The sequence below is a fragment of the Tachyglossus aculeatus genome, chromosome 4, assembly GCF_015852505.1.
Source record: "Tachyglossus aculeatus isolate mTacAcu1 chromosome 4, mTacAcu1.pri, whole genome shotgun sequence".
In the NCBI taxonomy this organism is placed as follows: Eukaryota; Metazoa; Chordata; class Mammalia; order Monotremata; family Tachyglossidae; genus Tachyglossus; species Tachyglossus aculeatus.
In genome coordinates this window covers 43,223,802-43,239,049 of record NC_052069.1, presented here as the reverse complement: position 1 = coordinate 43,239,049, position 15,248 = coordinate 43,223,802, and the positions used below count along the sequence as shown (strand labels likewise).

Here is a 15,248-nt window from a genome sequence, read left to right as displayed (position 1 = left end):
ACAGTGCTTTGCACACAGTAAGGGCTCAATAAATATGACAATGAATGAATGGATGCCAGCATTCAGGTAAGGGGTGTGACTTTGTCCTTTTTTTATTTTAAAAAACAAATATGTAGGCTCAGGTTATGCATAAGGTGAACTGAGTGAATATTGAATTTGGTCATCAATAAGATGGCATTTAGGCATAACACTTTCTAGACTGTGAGCCCACTGTTAGGTAGGGACTGTCTCTATATGTTGCCAGCTTGTACTCCCCAAGCGCTTAGTACAGTGCTCTGCACACAGTAAGCGCTCAATAAATACGATTGATTGATTGATTTCTCTTAGTCCATTACAATGACAGAAAAAAAATGGTGGTGGAGATAAGGACCCTAAAGGAGTTGTACCGAACTCTTAAGTCATAAACTAGGTGCTCCTTTACAAAAATCCCTATCTCTCTTCAAAATTCACTACCTAGCTTGCTGTCTTAGAGTGTTTGAAACTGCCCTAAGTCTCTTAAAAGATAAACACCCTGATTTAACAAAAGTTTCCTTAAAAAAAAAGTTTTAAAAAATGGATTTCTCCATGACATTTTGTGTATGACCCCAGTTCAACTCACCCATGCTAATCAGATGACAAAAAGCCACCCAGAATTTTAGTGACTCAGGGAAAGCACCAAGGTTACAGGCAAACTCATGGTTCACACGGCTTCTGCTCCGATGTGATCATCTCTTCCTCCCTGCTTCCCGCAATGCCCACAGAGAAGATTAGAATGCTCTCTCCTCGATTGGTAATGTCAGAGTCCTGCCCTAAAATGTTAGAGACTTCAGAAATCACACCAAGGAGCTCTGCAGTACCACACACCATCTTGGCCATTTAGCTCCTCACCCAGGACTGTTCCTTTTTTTTTTTTTTTTCCAGCTGGGTCATAACTCAATCTTCATTTCTTTACTTCCTGTTTACTTTCTTTGGGGTTGTAAGAAGTACCCTGGCTGGATAGATGACCAGAAAATACGCGGAGAAGCAGCGTGGCTCAGTGGAAAGAGCCCAGGCTTTGGAGTCAGAGGTCATGGGTTCAAATCCTGACTCCGCCACTTAACTGTGTGACTTTGGGCAAGTCACTTAACTTCTCTGGGCCTCAGTTCCCTCATTTGTAAAATGGAGATTAGGACTGTGAGCTCCCTGTGGGACAACTTGATCACCTTGTAACCTCCCCAGCGCTTAGAACAGTGCTTTGCACATAGTAAGCGCTTAATAAATACCATTTATTAAGCGAGGAATTTACTTTTTGAGACTTACACCCGAGTATTCATTCATATACTCATGTTCTAAGAAATGAAAAAAAAATCCTATTGCATAACAAGTTAAATATCATCATCGGCTCATTAAAAACCTCATTCTTTTAGAAAGTGTAGAAAACCTAGGAAGATTTGCCACCTAAAGTCCCCATCACAAAGTTGCTCCCTGAGAAGTTGAAAGATCTGGACTCTAGGTAATTTGGCTAAGGGATGAGGCTTTTTCCTCCTTTGAACATTAGGATTGTGGAACAGGAGGCCACAACTTGTTGATTATTTCCTGGAGACCACATTTCTATCATGAAGTGTGAAAACCTAGGTCAACATGCAGGGGATCCAGTACTTTTACTATCAGTCACGGAGAAAAATAAAATTAACATAAACTACACCTTTCCCTAATTTAACAACGACTGGTTTTTATCAGATATGGACAGAAAGTGAAGAAAAATATTTCAACGTATAAACACAAAGTCCATATTTACAGTGCTCTTTACCCAAAATGCTTTTCAGGTTTTTTTTAATTGGAAAAAAAAAAGGAAAAAAGAAAATGTACATTCCCTGAAAGTTTGCCAGCCATTTTATTAAATTTACAATGGGCACACCATAGGTAAAACATACAGATCTTTAAAAGAGAAGCAAATGAATTCCTGAAGAACCACACAACGTAGATATAAAACAAATTCACAGGTGAAAATGTACATATTCCTTCTGCAAACTTTGAACATTCTTTCTGAATAAATACGGAGTTGGGGCAAAGTCTTTTGCCTCGTTTATGGGGAAAGAGAAAATATTTCGGGATTTTGCTTAAACATTTACTAATGCTTGACAGTTGCTTTTCTTGAATTATAAACAAAGCAGCAGTTTTTGCAAATTGATATTCGTACCTGCACAGCAGCTACCCTGGGGGAGAGGAGGACAGAGGCAGTCGCCCACCTCCTCTCCCCTGAGGAGGACGGGTAGGGAGAGTTGCCCTCTCCCCAGATATGCTGGGCATCCCCCAAAAGAACTCGACAAAAGGTAGCTCTCCATCTCTTTCGCTAGACCGGCAGACAGTGGTTATCTGTTACAGGATGGCAATATTTCAGAACCGAATATATTACAAACATCAGATTAACAATTGACAGCAGCTCTAAGCAATTTGCTGTTAAAAGTTCTTTGATTCATAGTAGACTGCAAAATTCACTTCTGGATTTAGAGGTCAAGATCCCTCAATGGAAAGAGCTAGGTACATTTTTTTCTTTATGACTTTTTGAATAGAAAACTGAGGGAAACGAAATAAGGGCCTTGACGTAGAGAATCACCCTGGCCCAACTGCATATTCTCAGGATCACTTCGGTTCTGGACAGCTTGGGGTAGGAGAGGTCTCAGGGCTCATTCTGTACATATCTGAGAACAGCAGAATGAGGAAGACGTAGCTAAGCTGGGAGAGAAATTAGAAGTTTAAAAAGTCCCCCCCCTCCCCAAAACAATGCATCGAGGCAGTTAAGCCTGTTAAAGTCAGTACAGTGCATATTTCACGAACCCATCTCAATGATCTTGGCCTCAGATGCCAAATCAACGTCAGTGAAAACATTTCTCACATTTGGAACGATGGGAGAAAAACAGCCCAATTTCCCCTGGCCTCTGAACAGCCATGATCCTTCCATCCCGACACCGCTGCACTAAGACACCTCAGTCGCCACAGGATAATTTATTCACCAAGCACCTCTCCAGCGTGTCTTACCTCTCAGGATTTCAGTTTCAACTCTGCATGGAGTCCCTAACAAGAGCAAGAGAAGGTCAACGCACCTGCCTAGACTTGAGACCCAAAATGCTCTTCTTTCCTCTCTTCCCAACCTTTACAGTTTAGACAACAGCTTTTTATTTTTCAATCCAAGCCCTTCGAGGGATTTTGAGATCGTGTCTTCCCTTCATCAACATTTATCTAAGCATGTCTGCAAACGTTCCGTCACCGGGGGAGGAAGTGTATTCAGCAGGTTCTCTTCTACGGTCAGACAGCTGCGCTTCAGAGCCTGACATCCTTCTAGCTCGGCTGGGAGTGTTTCTAGGTGGTTTCCAATGAGCTCCAGCTGAACGAGGTTCGACAGTTCACCCACGCGAGGAGACAAGCTCATCAAACTGTTCTTCCCCAGAAGTAAATACTGCAGCTTCTTGCACTGAAACAATCCGTCGGGTAGCATCTCGATCTACAGTGTGAAAGAAAGGACGTGAAAAATGAGCTCTTGTCATATCACACACTCCCGCCATGGTGGAAAGTGTTCTTTTTTGCTCATGGGCAAGATTTCGATGGAAGGGCCATCTCGCCAAGGAAATTTTTAGATCATAATAAATTGCATGCTATTGTAAGGACCTTAAGGTCACAAAAGTGCCACAGTTACCCATTTCATAATCACTTACATGTGAACTTCTAAATAAAGGGAAGATATTCGTATCACATCCATCTTCAATAATGGTCAGACTGTTTTTCCTTGTATTGCTCACACACAAAATCGAGGCTGGCCATGTGAGAGTTCTTCACTGAGCCAGGGCCTGAGAGTCTGAAGGACCTGGGTTCAAATCCAGGCCCTGTCACATGTCTGCTGCATGAGCTTGGGCAAGTCACTGAACTTTTCTGGGCTTCATTCATTCATTCAATTGTATTTATTGAGCGCTTACTGTGTGCAGAGCACTGTACTAAGCACTTGGGAAGTACAAGTCGGCAACATATAGAGACAGTCCCTACCCAACAATGGGCTCACAGTCTAGAAGGGGGAGACAGGCAACAAAACAATTTGTTTGCTTCAATTACCTCATCTCTAAAATGGGGATTAAGAGTGTGAGCCCCATATGGGGCAGGGACTGTGTCCAATCTAATTAACGTGTATCTACTCCAGTGCTTAAAACAGTGCTTGGAATATAGTACATGCTTAACAAATACCAGTATTATTATTATTAAAACTACAGATTTGCAGAGCAGTGCATGTGATAACAAAGCTAACCCATGCTCTAAGACTTGTTGGTCTGTGGACTCAGAGTTACCTTGCTCACCCTTCCCAAGTCATGGGACAGATTTCATTTTTTGCGTAAAGTCAAAATGGAAAGGCCAATCCTGACTTTTTCATGAGTCGTCTGATAGCAATCAATTAACAGTATTCATTAAGCACCTACAGTATACATAACACTGCACTAAGCTCTTGGGAAAATACAGTTCAATTGGCAGATGTGATCCCTGCCCTCAGGAAGCCTACAATCTCACTGGGAGATGCACATAATCATCTGCACACAGTAAGGGCTCAATAAATATGATTGATTGATTTATTAGATTCCCTTCCTGCTTCTGAAGGGAGGTGGGGAGGTTGGAGTCTGGGAACAGGAAGGAAATGAGGAGGGGGAAAGAGGTTGGGAGGGGGTAGAGGAGAGGAAAAGAGGGGGAAGCAAAGTAAAACCATTTCAGACCCTAGTCTTTTGCCTAATTATATCTCCAATTCATGTCTTGTGTTAGCTGCACTTCCTTTCTGGCTTTATCTCAATTCTGAATATACTATTTATACTCCTCTTTGGTGATCTGGCCAAACTTCCACTTTTTGTAATTTCCCATTAGCCCCAAACACTACTGGATATTTTCAAGTTTGGTCATTTGCGTCTGATGACCTTTCTCACCCTCTCTATCCACTGGTATTCTGTGCAAACGCCAGCAGAATATTTTCAACCAGTTTTCTGGAACTCTTTTGCCTCTTGGGTTTTCTTCCCATCCAAGCTTTTTTTACTTGCTAGAATGTGGCTCCCCCCAAAGTCATTAAAAAATAAAATGGAAAACCTGCTGATGCTGTCTTTCTGCATTTGGATGTTTTCTGACTCATTTTAAAGCCCGTTTGACGGCCTGTGGCTCATGGACATGGGCATGAAGAATCAGTCGTATTCTGGCAGCGTGATACCCTACCACCATTGATCAGTTCTCCTTTTGTTTTGACCCTGATCTTTTGGTTACTGGATCTCTGAGCAGCTGTGGGTTGGGATGGGAATAATAATAATAATCATTCATTCATTCAATCGTATTTATTTATTCATTCATTCGATCACATTTATTAAGAGCTTACTGTGTGAAGGGCACTGTACTAAGCGCTTGGGAAATACAAGTCAGCAACATACAGAGACGGTCCCTACCCAAAAACGGGCTCACAGTCTAGAAGGGGGAGACAGACAACAGAACAAAACATGCAGACAGGTGTCAAAACCTGAATGAATAGAATTGATTTCTAAAAATAAATAAATAGTATTTATTGAGCACTTACTGTGTGCAGACTACTGTAGTAAGCGCTTGGGAAGTACAAATCGGCAACATATGGAGACGGCCCCTACCCAACAACGGGCTCACAGTCTAGAAGACTAATCGTGGTATTTATTAAGCGCTTACTATGAGCCGAGCACTGTATTAAGCACTGGGGTAGACAAGTTAGGTCCCCCATGGGGCTCACAGTCTTAATCCCCATTTTACAGATGAGGTAACTGAGGCTCAGAGAAGGGAAGTGACTTGCCCTAGGTCACACAACAGATATGTGGCAGAGCCAGGATTAGAACCCATGTTCTCTGACTCCCAGAACCGTGCTCTTTCCACTGGGCCACGCTAAAGGATCGCCCATCACTATGACATTAGGGTGGAGGACAAGGATCAGGGTAGGCCAGGCAAGTCAGGCCATCTCAGCGCTAGATTTGAATTTCCATGAACTCCCACTAACAGTGGGCCATTTCAAGTAGCAAATTCATCTGGTGGCATAAATGTTAGTTGGTCTTGAGACTGCTTGCTCAATACTAGGCAAAAATGTCCACCACCAAATATACGCCCTCACTGTACCTCGTTCTCACCTGTCCCGCCGTCGACCCCCAACCCACATCCTCCCCCTGGCCTGGAATGCCCTCCCTCCGCCAAGCTAGCTGTCTTCTTCCTTTCAAAGCCCTTCTGAGAGCTCACCTCCTCCAAGAGGCCTTCCCAGACTGAGCCCCCTCTTTCCTCTCCTCCTCCCTATCCCCCCCACCCTACCTCCTTCCCCTCCCCACAGCACCTGTATATAAGTTTGTATGGATTTATTACTCTATTTTACTTGTACATAATTACTATTCTATTTATTTTGTGACTGATGCGCATCTAAGCTTTAATTCTATTTGTTCTGACGACTTGACACCTGTCCACATGTTTTGTTTTGTTGTCTGTCTCCCCCTTCTAGACCGTGAGCCTGTTGTTGGGTAGGGACCGTCTCTATATGTGGTACTTCCCAAGTGCTTAGTCCAGTGCTATGCACACAATAAGCGCTCAATAAATACGACTGAATGAATGAATGAAAGAAGCAAATATTCTCCTTCATTAAAATACTCCCCAAATTGATCATATTGATTACATTTGGTACAATAGTGCCAAATTCCTTAAGTCTTTCACGGAGATTATGCTGAAACAAGCATATTCTGAAAAATTATGTTTGTCCAATAGCTACTTATGGTTTACATTAACAGTAAAACCTGCAGGAGGGTCTCTAGAACTGTAACTTTCTCATTCCTGAATTCTTTCCCCTTTTATAGATTCTCTTCCCCTTCAAATCAGATCTAGTCTTTCAAGAGGGCCCAAAGTCTGAGAGCAGAGGCCAAGAGTCATTAATTATCTTGCCCGAAAAATCAAGAAGACCTTTGCTTTCTGGCACCTCGCCATTTTGCCCTGCCATTCCCTAATTACTGGTTGAGGATTGCTCTGCTTATTACTGAACAATGAACTAAAATGCAGAAGGTCGAGGAAACAGTAAGCTCTTCGATTCATTTTAACAGAAGCTGGTCACTCCTCCTCCCAAAAGCCTTCCTGGAACAAGCCCTCTTTACCTCAGCTCCCTCTCCCTTCTGCATCATCTATGCCCTTGGATCTCTGACCTGACTGTGTGACTTTGGGCCAGTCACTTAACTTCTCTGTGCCTCAGATATCTCATCTGTAAAATGGGGATGAAGACTGAGAGCTCCCCGCTGGGACAACCTGATCACCTTGTAACCTCCCCAGCATTTAGAACAGTGCTTGGCACATAGTAAGCGCTTAACAAATACCATCATTATTATTATTATTTGGGCATTTGATAATCACACAGTCCTCAACCCCAGAGCACCTATGTGTATATCTTTAATATAAAGAAGTAATTTATATATAATTTAATGTTTGTCTCTCCCTCTAGACCACAAGGTCACTGTGGGCAGGAAACTTGTCTAACTGTTGTACTGTACTCTTCCAAGTACTTAGTACAATGCTCTGTGCATAGTAAGCGCTCAAATACCATCGAACGATTACGGATAATCCATGTTGTGCCTTCATGGTCCAACTTTGTACCAGTTTTTCCCATGGCCACTGATAAATCTGACTTTTTTTCCTCCCTCGTAGCCAGTAGTGTTTCTTCTGCCTTCAAAGTTTATCTAGAAAACCTCTCTCTGATGGCCCTTCATTTGTACAGTGCCAACAAAGGGTTTCCATAGCTCATTCATTCATTCGATCATATTTATTGAACGCTTACTGTGTGCAGAGAACTCTACCAAGTGCTTGGGAAGAACAAGTCAGCAACATATAGAGACAGTCGCTACCCAACAACGGGCTCTGCTTCAGGCCTGCAGGTGCCAGGTTTTCCTTCTCCTCTAAAACCATGAAAGCCTTCCTTAGGTCAGCTGGCCAATTTCTGGGTCTAAGTTACTGTGTCTCTAAGATGATCCAGTCTTCCTTCAGACATGGACATTTCATTACTTCCTCCCCGCATCACCTGTAGGGTAATGACTAATTCCTCCAGTGTTTTTTTAAAATGTCTGTTCTCCCAACAGACGTCCCATCAGGCCCGCTCCCCAACGAAAAGAAGAGCAAGTTTCACTCTGGCAGGAATTTAAGCAGGTTTAAAAAAAAGCACAAAACATGAAACTACTCACATTATTGTTTGTCACAGCAAAGTACTGGAGGTTACTCAAATATTGGATTTCCTCCGGAATAAAGGTTAGGTTATTTGAGCTGAGATCCAAATGATAGAGCTTAGTGCACAAGAAAAGCTGCAAGGGCAAATTCTCGATATTGTTATGGCTTAGGAAGAGCTGTTCCAGGTTGGAGAGGGAGCCCACCTGGGCGGGAATATAGGCGATGTTGTTGTGCCACAGCTTCAAGCAAGAGAGGTGCTGCAGATGCTGAAAGCTAATGATCTCCTCCACCGTTTTGAGGTTGTTTTCCTTCAGGTCTATTTCATGCAAATTGTTCAGGCTGAAAATGGAGTGCGGAATCCGCTCCAGGTCACAGTTGATCAGTTCCAGGCTTTTCAGGTTCATCAGTTTTTTCAGGTTGTTCAGAACCACCAGCTTGTTGCCCTCGTTATCAAGAGACAGCTTCTGCAGAGAAGGCAGCAGGTCCGTGACAGCCTGAGGTATCCGGGAGAGGCAGCTCTTCAAGTACAGCGTCCTGAGGTTCTTTAGCTCCTGAAAGCCGTCGCTCTGCAAAGAACTCAGGTTCTCGGGGAGGAGGCAGCCGGACAAATAGAGCTCCCTGAGGTTCCTCAGGTGAAACACCCACCGGGGGATTTTGGCCAGGTCGGTAAATTTCAGGCGCAGGATTTTCAAATTTTCCTCCAGGAAGTCCAGGGCCGGGTGGTCCACCACCAGTGAGGAATGGTAGAGGTGCAACTCTTTGAGATTGACCAGCTGAGACACGGTGGCGGGCAGCTTGACCTCGGGAATCAGCTCCAGGCTAAGCACGTCTATTTCGGTCAGCTCGAAGACGTTGTCCGGCAGGCCGCTTAACATAAAAAGGTGTAATTCCGTCTTGTCCTGGGCGTTCTTCACCAGCCTGCTCTTCAGCTTCTCCACCGTCCATTCGTTGTTGAGGTTGATTTGCTTGAGCTTGTTCTCGCTCACCTCTGACAGGAATATGGAGAAGCGTTTGGAGTACAGGGGGTCGTACTGGTCCGCGAGGTGGAGGATGAACGCGAAGTCGTTCTTGACGTCGGGGATGTCGCTGTAGTTGCTTTTCTCTCTCAGTGCCTCGAAGGAATACTGCTTCAGGGAGCTCCTCAACATCCACCACAAACTGTAAGATGAGGTGAGGCCGTAGAGGATGACCAAGATGACGTAGAACGAGGCTAGGACCTTGAAGATCTCCGCTAGGGAATAGACGCACTGGTAACGCTTGTACCCCGTAAAGGCCTGGACGTCGACCGCACAGTCGATCTCCAGGGTGATGTAGGTGAGGAAATAGGGGACGTAAGTGATGATCAGGATGAAAAGAATGACTTTGACCACGATCTGCTTCATATACACGCAGTAGATGATGTCCTTCTGCTCCACGTGCGTCCTGAATCTCTTCACCTTTTCGAATATGGCCTTGGCCTGTTCCCCTTCCTTTTTGTCCAAGACGCTGGAGGTCGCGCCCTCGAGGCCCGACGGCTCCAGGCCCGGCTGGCCGTAGGAGACCGACTGCTTACCGGCCTCGGTGTCCGCCGAGCTCCCCGAGGACGAGAGCAGGACCTTGGACTTGGCGAAGGCCGGGGGTCTCCCGGACTGCTCCGCCACCGTCTCCGACAGGGCCCGGGTGGTCCACGGGGAGTCGAAGCACTTGTGCAGGATGGCGACGAAGTGCTCCAGCCTGGAGCTGGTGCTGGGGTAGTGGAGCCAGAAGTTACTGCAGGCGGCGAAGATGAGTGTGTGCAGGAGCACGAGGTAGGGGAAGAACTTGGCGAACCAGTGGAGCTGTTTCTCGTAGCAGACGGCGTCGATGTAGGAATACTGCTGGCGGTGCAGGTCGGTCTGGATCCGGAAGGGCCGCGCGATCGCGGGAACGGAGGACGCGTTCGGGCCCGCTTGCGGCAGATCCCAAGGCACTGCGCAGTGATTGTCCAACTCCACTTTACAAGGAAGACAGCAGAGGACTCTGCTTTGCGTCAGCTGGAGGGCCCCGGCCAGCACGGCCACCAGTAACATGATCAGGGTGATGTAGTACCAGAAGACGTCCCACCATGGTTTCAGTATTTGGTAGGAGGACTGGGCGTCGGCCAAGTATTTCAGTTCCGTTAGCGTAATCATGACGTAGGCTTGGCCGGCAGCAGCACCTGGAAGGAAAAGAAAAGATCGCCATGAAAGAAGGGGAAACGGTGGGCCTTTTCCATCTACAAAGCGGGACTGTGAACTCCTTCCGTCTGTTTTACGGTACTTGTTAAGCGCTTTCTATAGGTCTAACACTGCTCCATTCATTCATTCAATCGTATTTATTGAGCGCTTACTGTGGGCAGAGCACTGTACTAAGCGCTTGGGAAGTACAGGTTGGCAACATATAGAGATGGTCCCTACCCAACAGCGGTTACAGCTCTAAGCGCTGGAGTAGATATGGGCTAATTAGGTCCCTGTCCCACGAGGCGTTCGCAGTCTGAGTACAAGGGAGAACAGGTAACCCCATTTGTACTGCTGAGGAAACTGAGGCACAGAGAAGTTAAGTGAGTGTTCCAAGGTCACATAGCAAGCAATTGGCAGAGCAATTAGCAGAACCTGGATTAGGACCCAGGTCCTCAGATTCTGAGGCCCTTCCTCTTTCCACTAGGCCACACTGTTTTAAGTACTTTGTTATGTTGCCTGCTTGTCGTTCCCAAGTACTAAGTCCAGTGCTCTGCACAGAGTAAGCGCTCAATAAATATGACTGAATGAATGAACACGCCCTCTGATGAGCTCAATTCACTCGCTCCCCTTGCCGTAACCACTACCCCACAGCCCTGGATCACTTCCACAGTCTGCTTCTTTCGCCCTTGTGCATGAGCCACAGAGTGCTGCCGACAGGAATCCAGATACCAGGCCGACCTCATCCACCTCAAATTCATGCTTGCTTGCTTTAGCTCCGCCCTCTCCTCTGCCCACCAACATTATTTTTCTATCCTTGTCAACTCCCAAGCCCAATACCCTCGCCAGTTTCCAAAATTTAACTCCCTCTTCAAATGCCCTGGCCCCTACCTTCCCCATCTCCTGCTGCCAATGACTGGCCACTTTACTGAGAAAACTGAAACCACCACGCATTAATCTCCACTCACCTCTCCTTCGACCCACATATTTAATCTGTCACCAAATCCTATGGGTTCCACCTTCACAATATTACTAAAATCTGCCCTTTCCTCTCCATCCAAACTGCTTCCATGTTAACCCTATCCCACCCTGATTACTGTCTCAGCCTCCTTGCTGACCTCCCTGCCTCTTGTCTCTCCTCACTCTGGTCCACACTTCACTCTGATGCCCAGATCATTTTTCTATAAAGTCACTGAATCTATGCTTCCCCACTCCTTGAGAACCTCCAGTGGTGGCCCGTCCACGTCTGGACCTTCTAGACTGTGAGCCCATTGTTGGGTAGGGATCATCTCTATATGTTGCCGACTTGTACTTCCCAAGGGCTTAGTACAGTGCTCTGCACACAGTAAGCGCTCAATAAATACGACTGAATGAATAAATACGATTGAATGAATGAATGTCCGAATCAAACAGAAACTCCTTACCGTCAGCCTTGAAGCACTCAATCACATTGCCCCCTCTCACTTTACCTCCAATATTTCCTACTAGAACTTTGCTCCTTTTATAATAATAATAATCATGGCATTTATTAAGAACTTACTATGTGCAAAGCACTGTTCTAAGCGCTGGGGAAGTTACAAGGTGATCTGGTTGTCCCACGTGGGGCTCACAGTCTTATTTTCCAGATGAGGTAACTGAGGCACAGAGAAGTGAAGTGACTTGCCCAAAGTCACACAGCTGACCAGTGGTGGAGCCGGCATTTGAAGCCATGACCTCTGTCTCCAAAGCCCATGCTCTTTCCACTGAGCCACGCTGCTTCTCTACTTCTCTTTAATGCCAAACTGCTCACTCTAACGCAATCTCATCTATCTGGCTGCCGACCTACAGCCTCTTCCTTGGAACTCCCTCCCTCTGCATATCTGACAGACGATCACCACCTTCAAAGCCTTATTAAAAAACATATCTCCAAGAGGCCTTTCCCTGACTACGCCTCATTTCCTCTTCTCCCACTCCCTTCTGCACCGCCCTGGCATTTAGATTTGCATACTTTATTCGTCCCTCCCTCGGCCCCACAACACTTACGTGCATATCTGTAATTTATTTATTTATAATAATGTCTGTCTCTCCCTCCAGAATGTGAGCTCGTTGAGGACAGGGAATATATCAACTCTGTTGTAGTGTACTCTCCCAAGTGCTTAGTACAGTGCTCTGCACACAGTAAGCGTTCAATAAATATCATTGACAGATTGATGACACAATCTCAAACTCTGAAGAAGTCTGGAGAGAGACGACGAGGAAGATGGAGTAAAGTGAATGCCCGCCCACCAGGAGATCCACCCTTGGACATTTAGTTCTGCCTGATAAATAACGTGGTCTACTGGAAAGAGCATGGGCCCGTGAGTCAAAGGACCTGGGTTCGAATTCCAGCTCCGCCACTTCTCTGCAGTGGGACCTTAGGCAAGTCACAACTTTTTTGTTCCCAAATTTCCTCACCTGTTAAATCGGGATTCAATATCTGTCCTCCCTCCTAGACTATGAGCCTCATGAGGGATAGGGACTGTGACCAACCTTATTATCTTGAATCTACCCTGGTGCTTAAAGTAGTAATTGACATATAAGTGCTCAACAAATACAATAATAATACTAATAATAATCCTGGCTCTCCCCAGAACAGACTTAAAATAAACTACTCCTAAAGCCAACCAGACCCTCAGGACATTTTAGAACTGGGATGACATAGGATGGGACTTTTCCAGAGTTACTCTGGTCTAGTGCAAACCTTTTCTCTATCACGAGTTCCTCCCAGCCTCAGCATTCATTCATTCATTCATTCAATCGTATTTATTGAGTGCTTACTGTGTGCAGAACACTGTACTAGGCGCTTGGGAAGTACAAGTTGGCAACATACAAAGACGGACCCTACCCAAAAATGGGCTCACAGTCTGGAAGGGGGAGACAAACAACAAAACATGTAGACAGGTGTCAAAGTTGTCAGAACAAATAGAATTAAAGCTATATGCACATCATTAACAGCTGGATGCAAAATGTGGGGAAAAACGGTCACTTGTTCTGATAAGTCCAACTTGATGGTCTGATAACCAAAGGCAATCTGTGGGCTACGCAGTTCAAATTGACACTGGAGTATTTAATAATGGCATTTATTAAGCGCTTACTATGTGCAAAGCACTGTTCTAAGCGCTGAGGAGGTTACAAGGTGATTAGGTTGTCCCACGTGGGGCTCACAGTCTTAATCCCCATTTTCCAGATGAGGTAACTGAGGCACAGAGAAGTGAAGTGACTTGTCCAAAGTCACACAGCTGACCAGTATTTGCTCACACAACACTTCCAGACCAAGCAGAAGCAGCGTGGCTCATTGGAAAGAGCCCGGGCTTTGGAGTCAGAGGTCATGGGTTCAAACCCAGGCTCCGCCAATTGTCAGCTGTGTGACTTTGGGCAAGTCACTTAACTTCTCTGGGCCTCAGTTACCTTATCTGCAAAGTGGGGATTAAGAGTGTGAGCCCCCTGTGGGACAACATGATCACCTTGTAACCTCCCCAGCGCTTAGAACAGTGCTTTGCACATAGTAAGCGCTTAATAAATGCTATCATTATTTATTAAGTGCGGTTTTGAAAAATGTGGTTATTTCAAATTTTAAAGATCCCTCTACTTTTAGCAACTTCCTCTCTGGAAGATCCCTGTGCAACATCTTCATGCTCACTAAATACAAAGTGCATTTCCCAAAGCCTTCCTTATCTTTAAGAGTCATCTCTTGGAGCCAATGATGAAACAAGAGTATTTTAAATATTGGTGAGCGATAAGAACAGTTACCTAAATGGCCACAACGTAGTTGCATACACACGATTGCCACAGAGAGAGAAATCCCACTCCCACAGAGACGTTGGGTTGCTTTGGGGATTAGGGTGCTTTTTCTCAATCAAAGTTTATGGTAAAATCATTTAGTCACTGAGAGTTCCCAGCATTATTAAAATAATACTTCCTCTTCAAGAAAACAAGTTAGAAGGTCCTCTAACAATTCAAGAACCATCCAGAGGAAAAACAAATGCCTTTACATCTATTTGATGAGTCATACCGGTTTAGGTTTGTGTGTTTTTTTTTTAATTCACTAGTAAAGCAAGCCTTGGTTCACAACAGACTGGCAGGTGGAACGATGAAGAAATCAAATCAAAGAGACATTAAACAACTTGCCCGAGGGACAGCCAGGAACAGATGGACATTTAGATTCCCAGCGCATAGTCTAACAGAGATTCTCTAGGGGCTACACAAGCCCCCATTGCTATTTAACAACAGCCATCTGTGGGCTAAAGAAACAGGGGGACACAAATCTCACATCTTCCATTTTCTCTCTCTCCCTCCCAGCTTTAAGAATGTTGCATTGTAAAGCGACTGGGCTTTTTTGGTTTGTTGGTTTGTTAGGGAGAGGGTGAGTGGGAAGAGAGAAATGGTCTAGTTCATTCATTCACTCAATCATATTTTATTGAATGGTTATAATAATAATAATAATGGAATTTGTTAAGCACTTACTATGTGCAAAGCACTGTTCTAAGTGCTGGGGAGGCTACAATAATAATGATGGTATTTGTTAAGCGCTTACTATGTGCAAAGCACTGTTCTAAGCGCTGGATCAGGTGATCCTGATCCAAGGTGATCAGGTTGTCCCACGGGGGACTCACAGTCAATCCCCATTTTCCAGATGAGGTAACTGAGGCACAGAGAAGTTAAGTGACTTGCCCAAAATCACACAGCTGGCAATTGGCGGATCCAGGATTTGAACCCATGACCACTGACTCCAAATCCTGTGCTCCTTCCACTGAGCCAGCTGCTTCATGCTGTTTATGTGCAGAGCAGTGCACTGAGCGCTTGGGAGAGTACCAATATAACAATAAATAGATGCATTCACTGCCCAAAAAGAGCAGTGGACCTGGGTTTCTAATCCAGGCTCTG

General features: G+C 45.1%; 1 protein-coding gene across 1 annotated transcript in view; it reads right to left on the bottom strand.

Annotated features, from left to right (window-relative positions):
- Positions 1-1,794: 1,794 nt before the first annotated feature.
- The window catches only part of LRRC8B (leucine rich repeat containing 8 VRAC subunit B), an 88,723-nt gene continuing 75,269 nt past the window's right edge, over positions 1,795-15,248 (bottom strand). Inside the window, exons 4-5 of the mRNA XM_038745525.1 lie at positions 8,190-10,348; positions 1,795-3,460 (exon numbers count right to left, since the gene is read on the bottom strand). Of these exons, the coding sequence (XP_038601453.1) occupies positions 3,188-3,460; positions 8,190-10,322 (2,406 nt within the window). The 5' untranslated portion in view covers positions 10,323-10,348 and the 3' untranslated portion in view covers positions 1,795-3,187. The remainder of the gene's footprint in view (positions 3,461-8,189; positions 10,349-15,248) is intronic.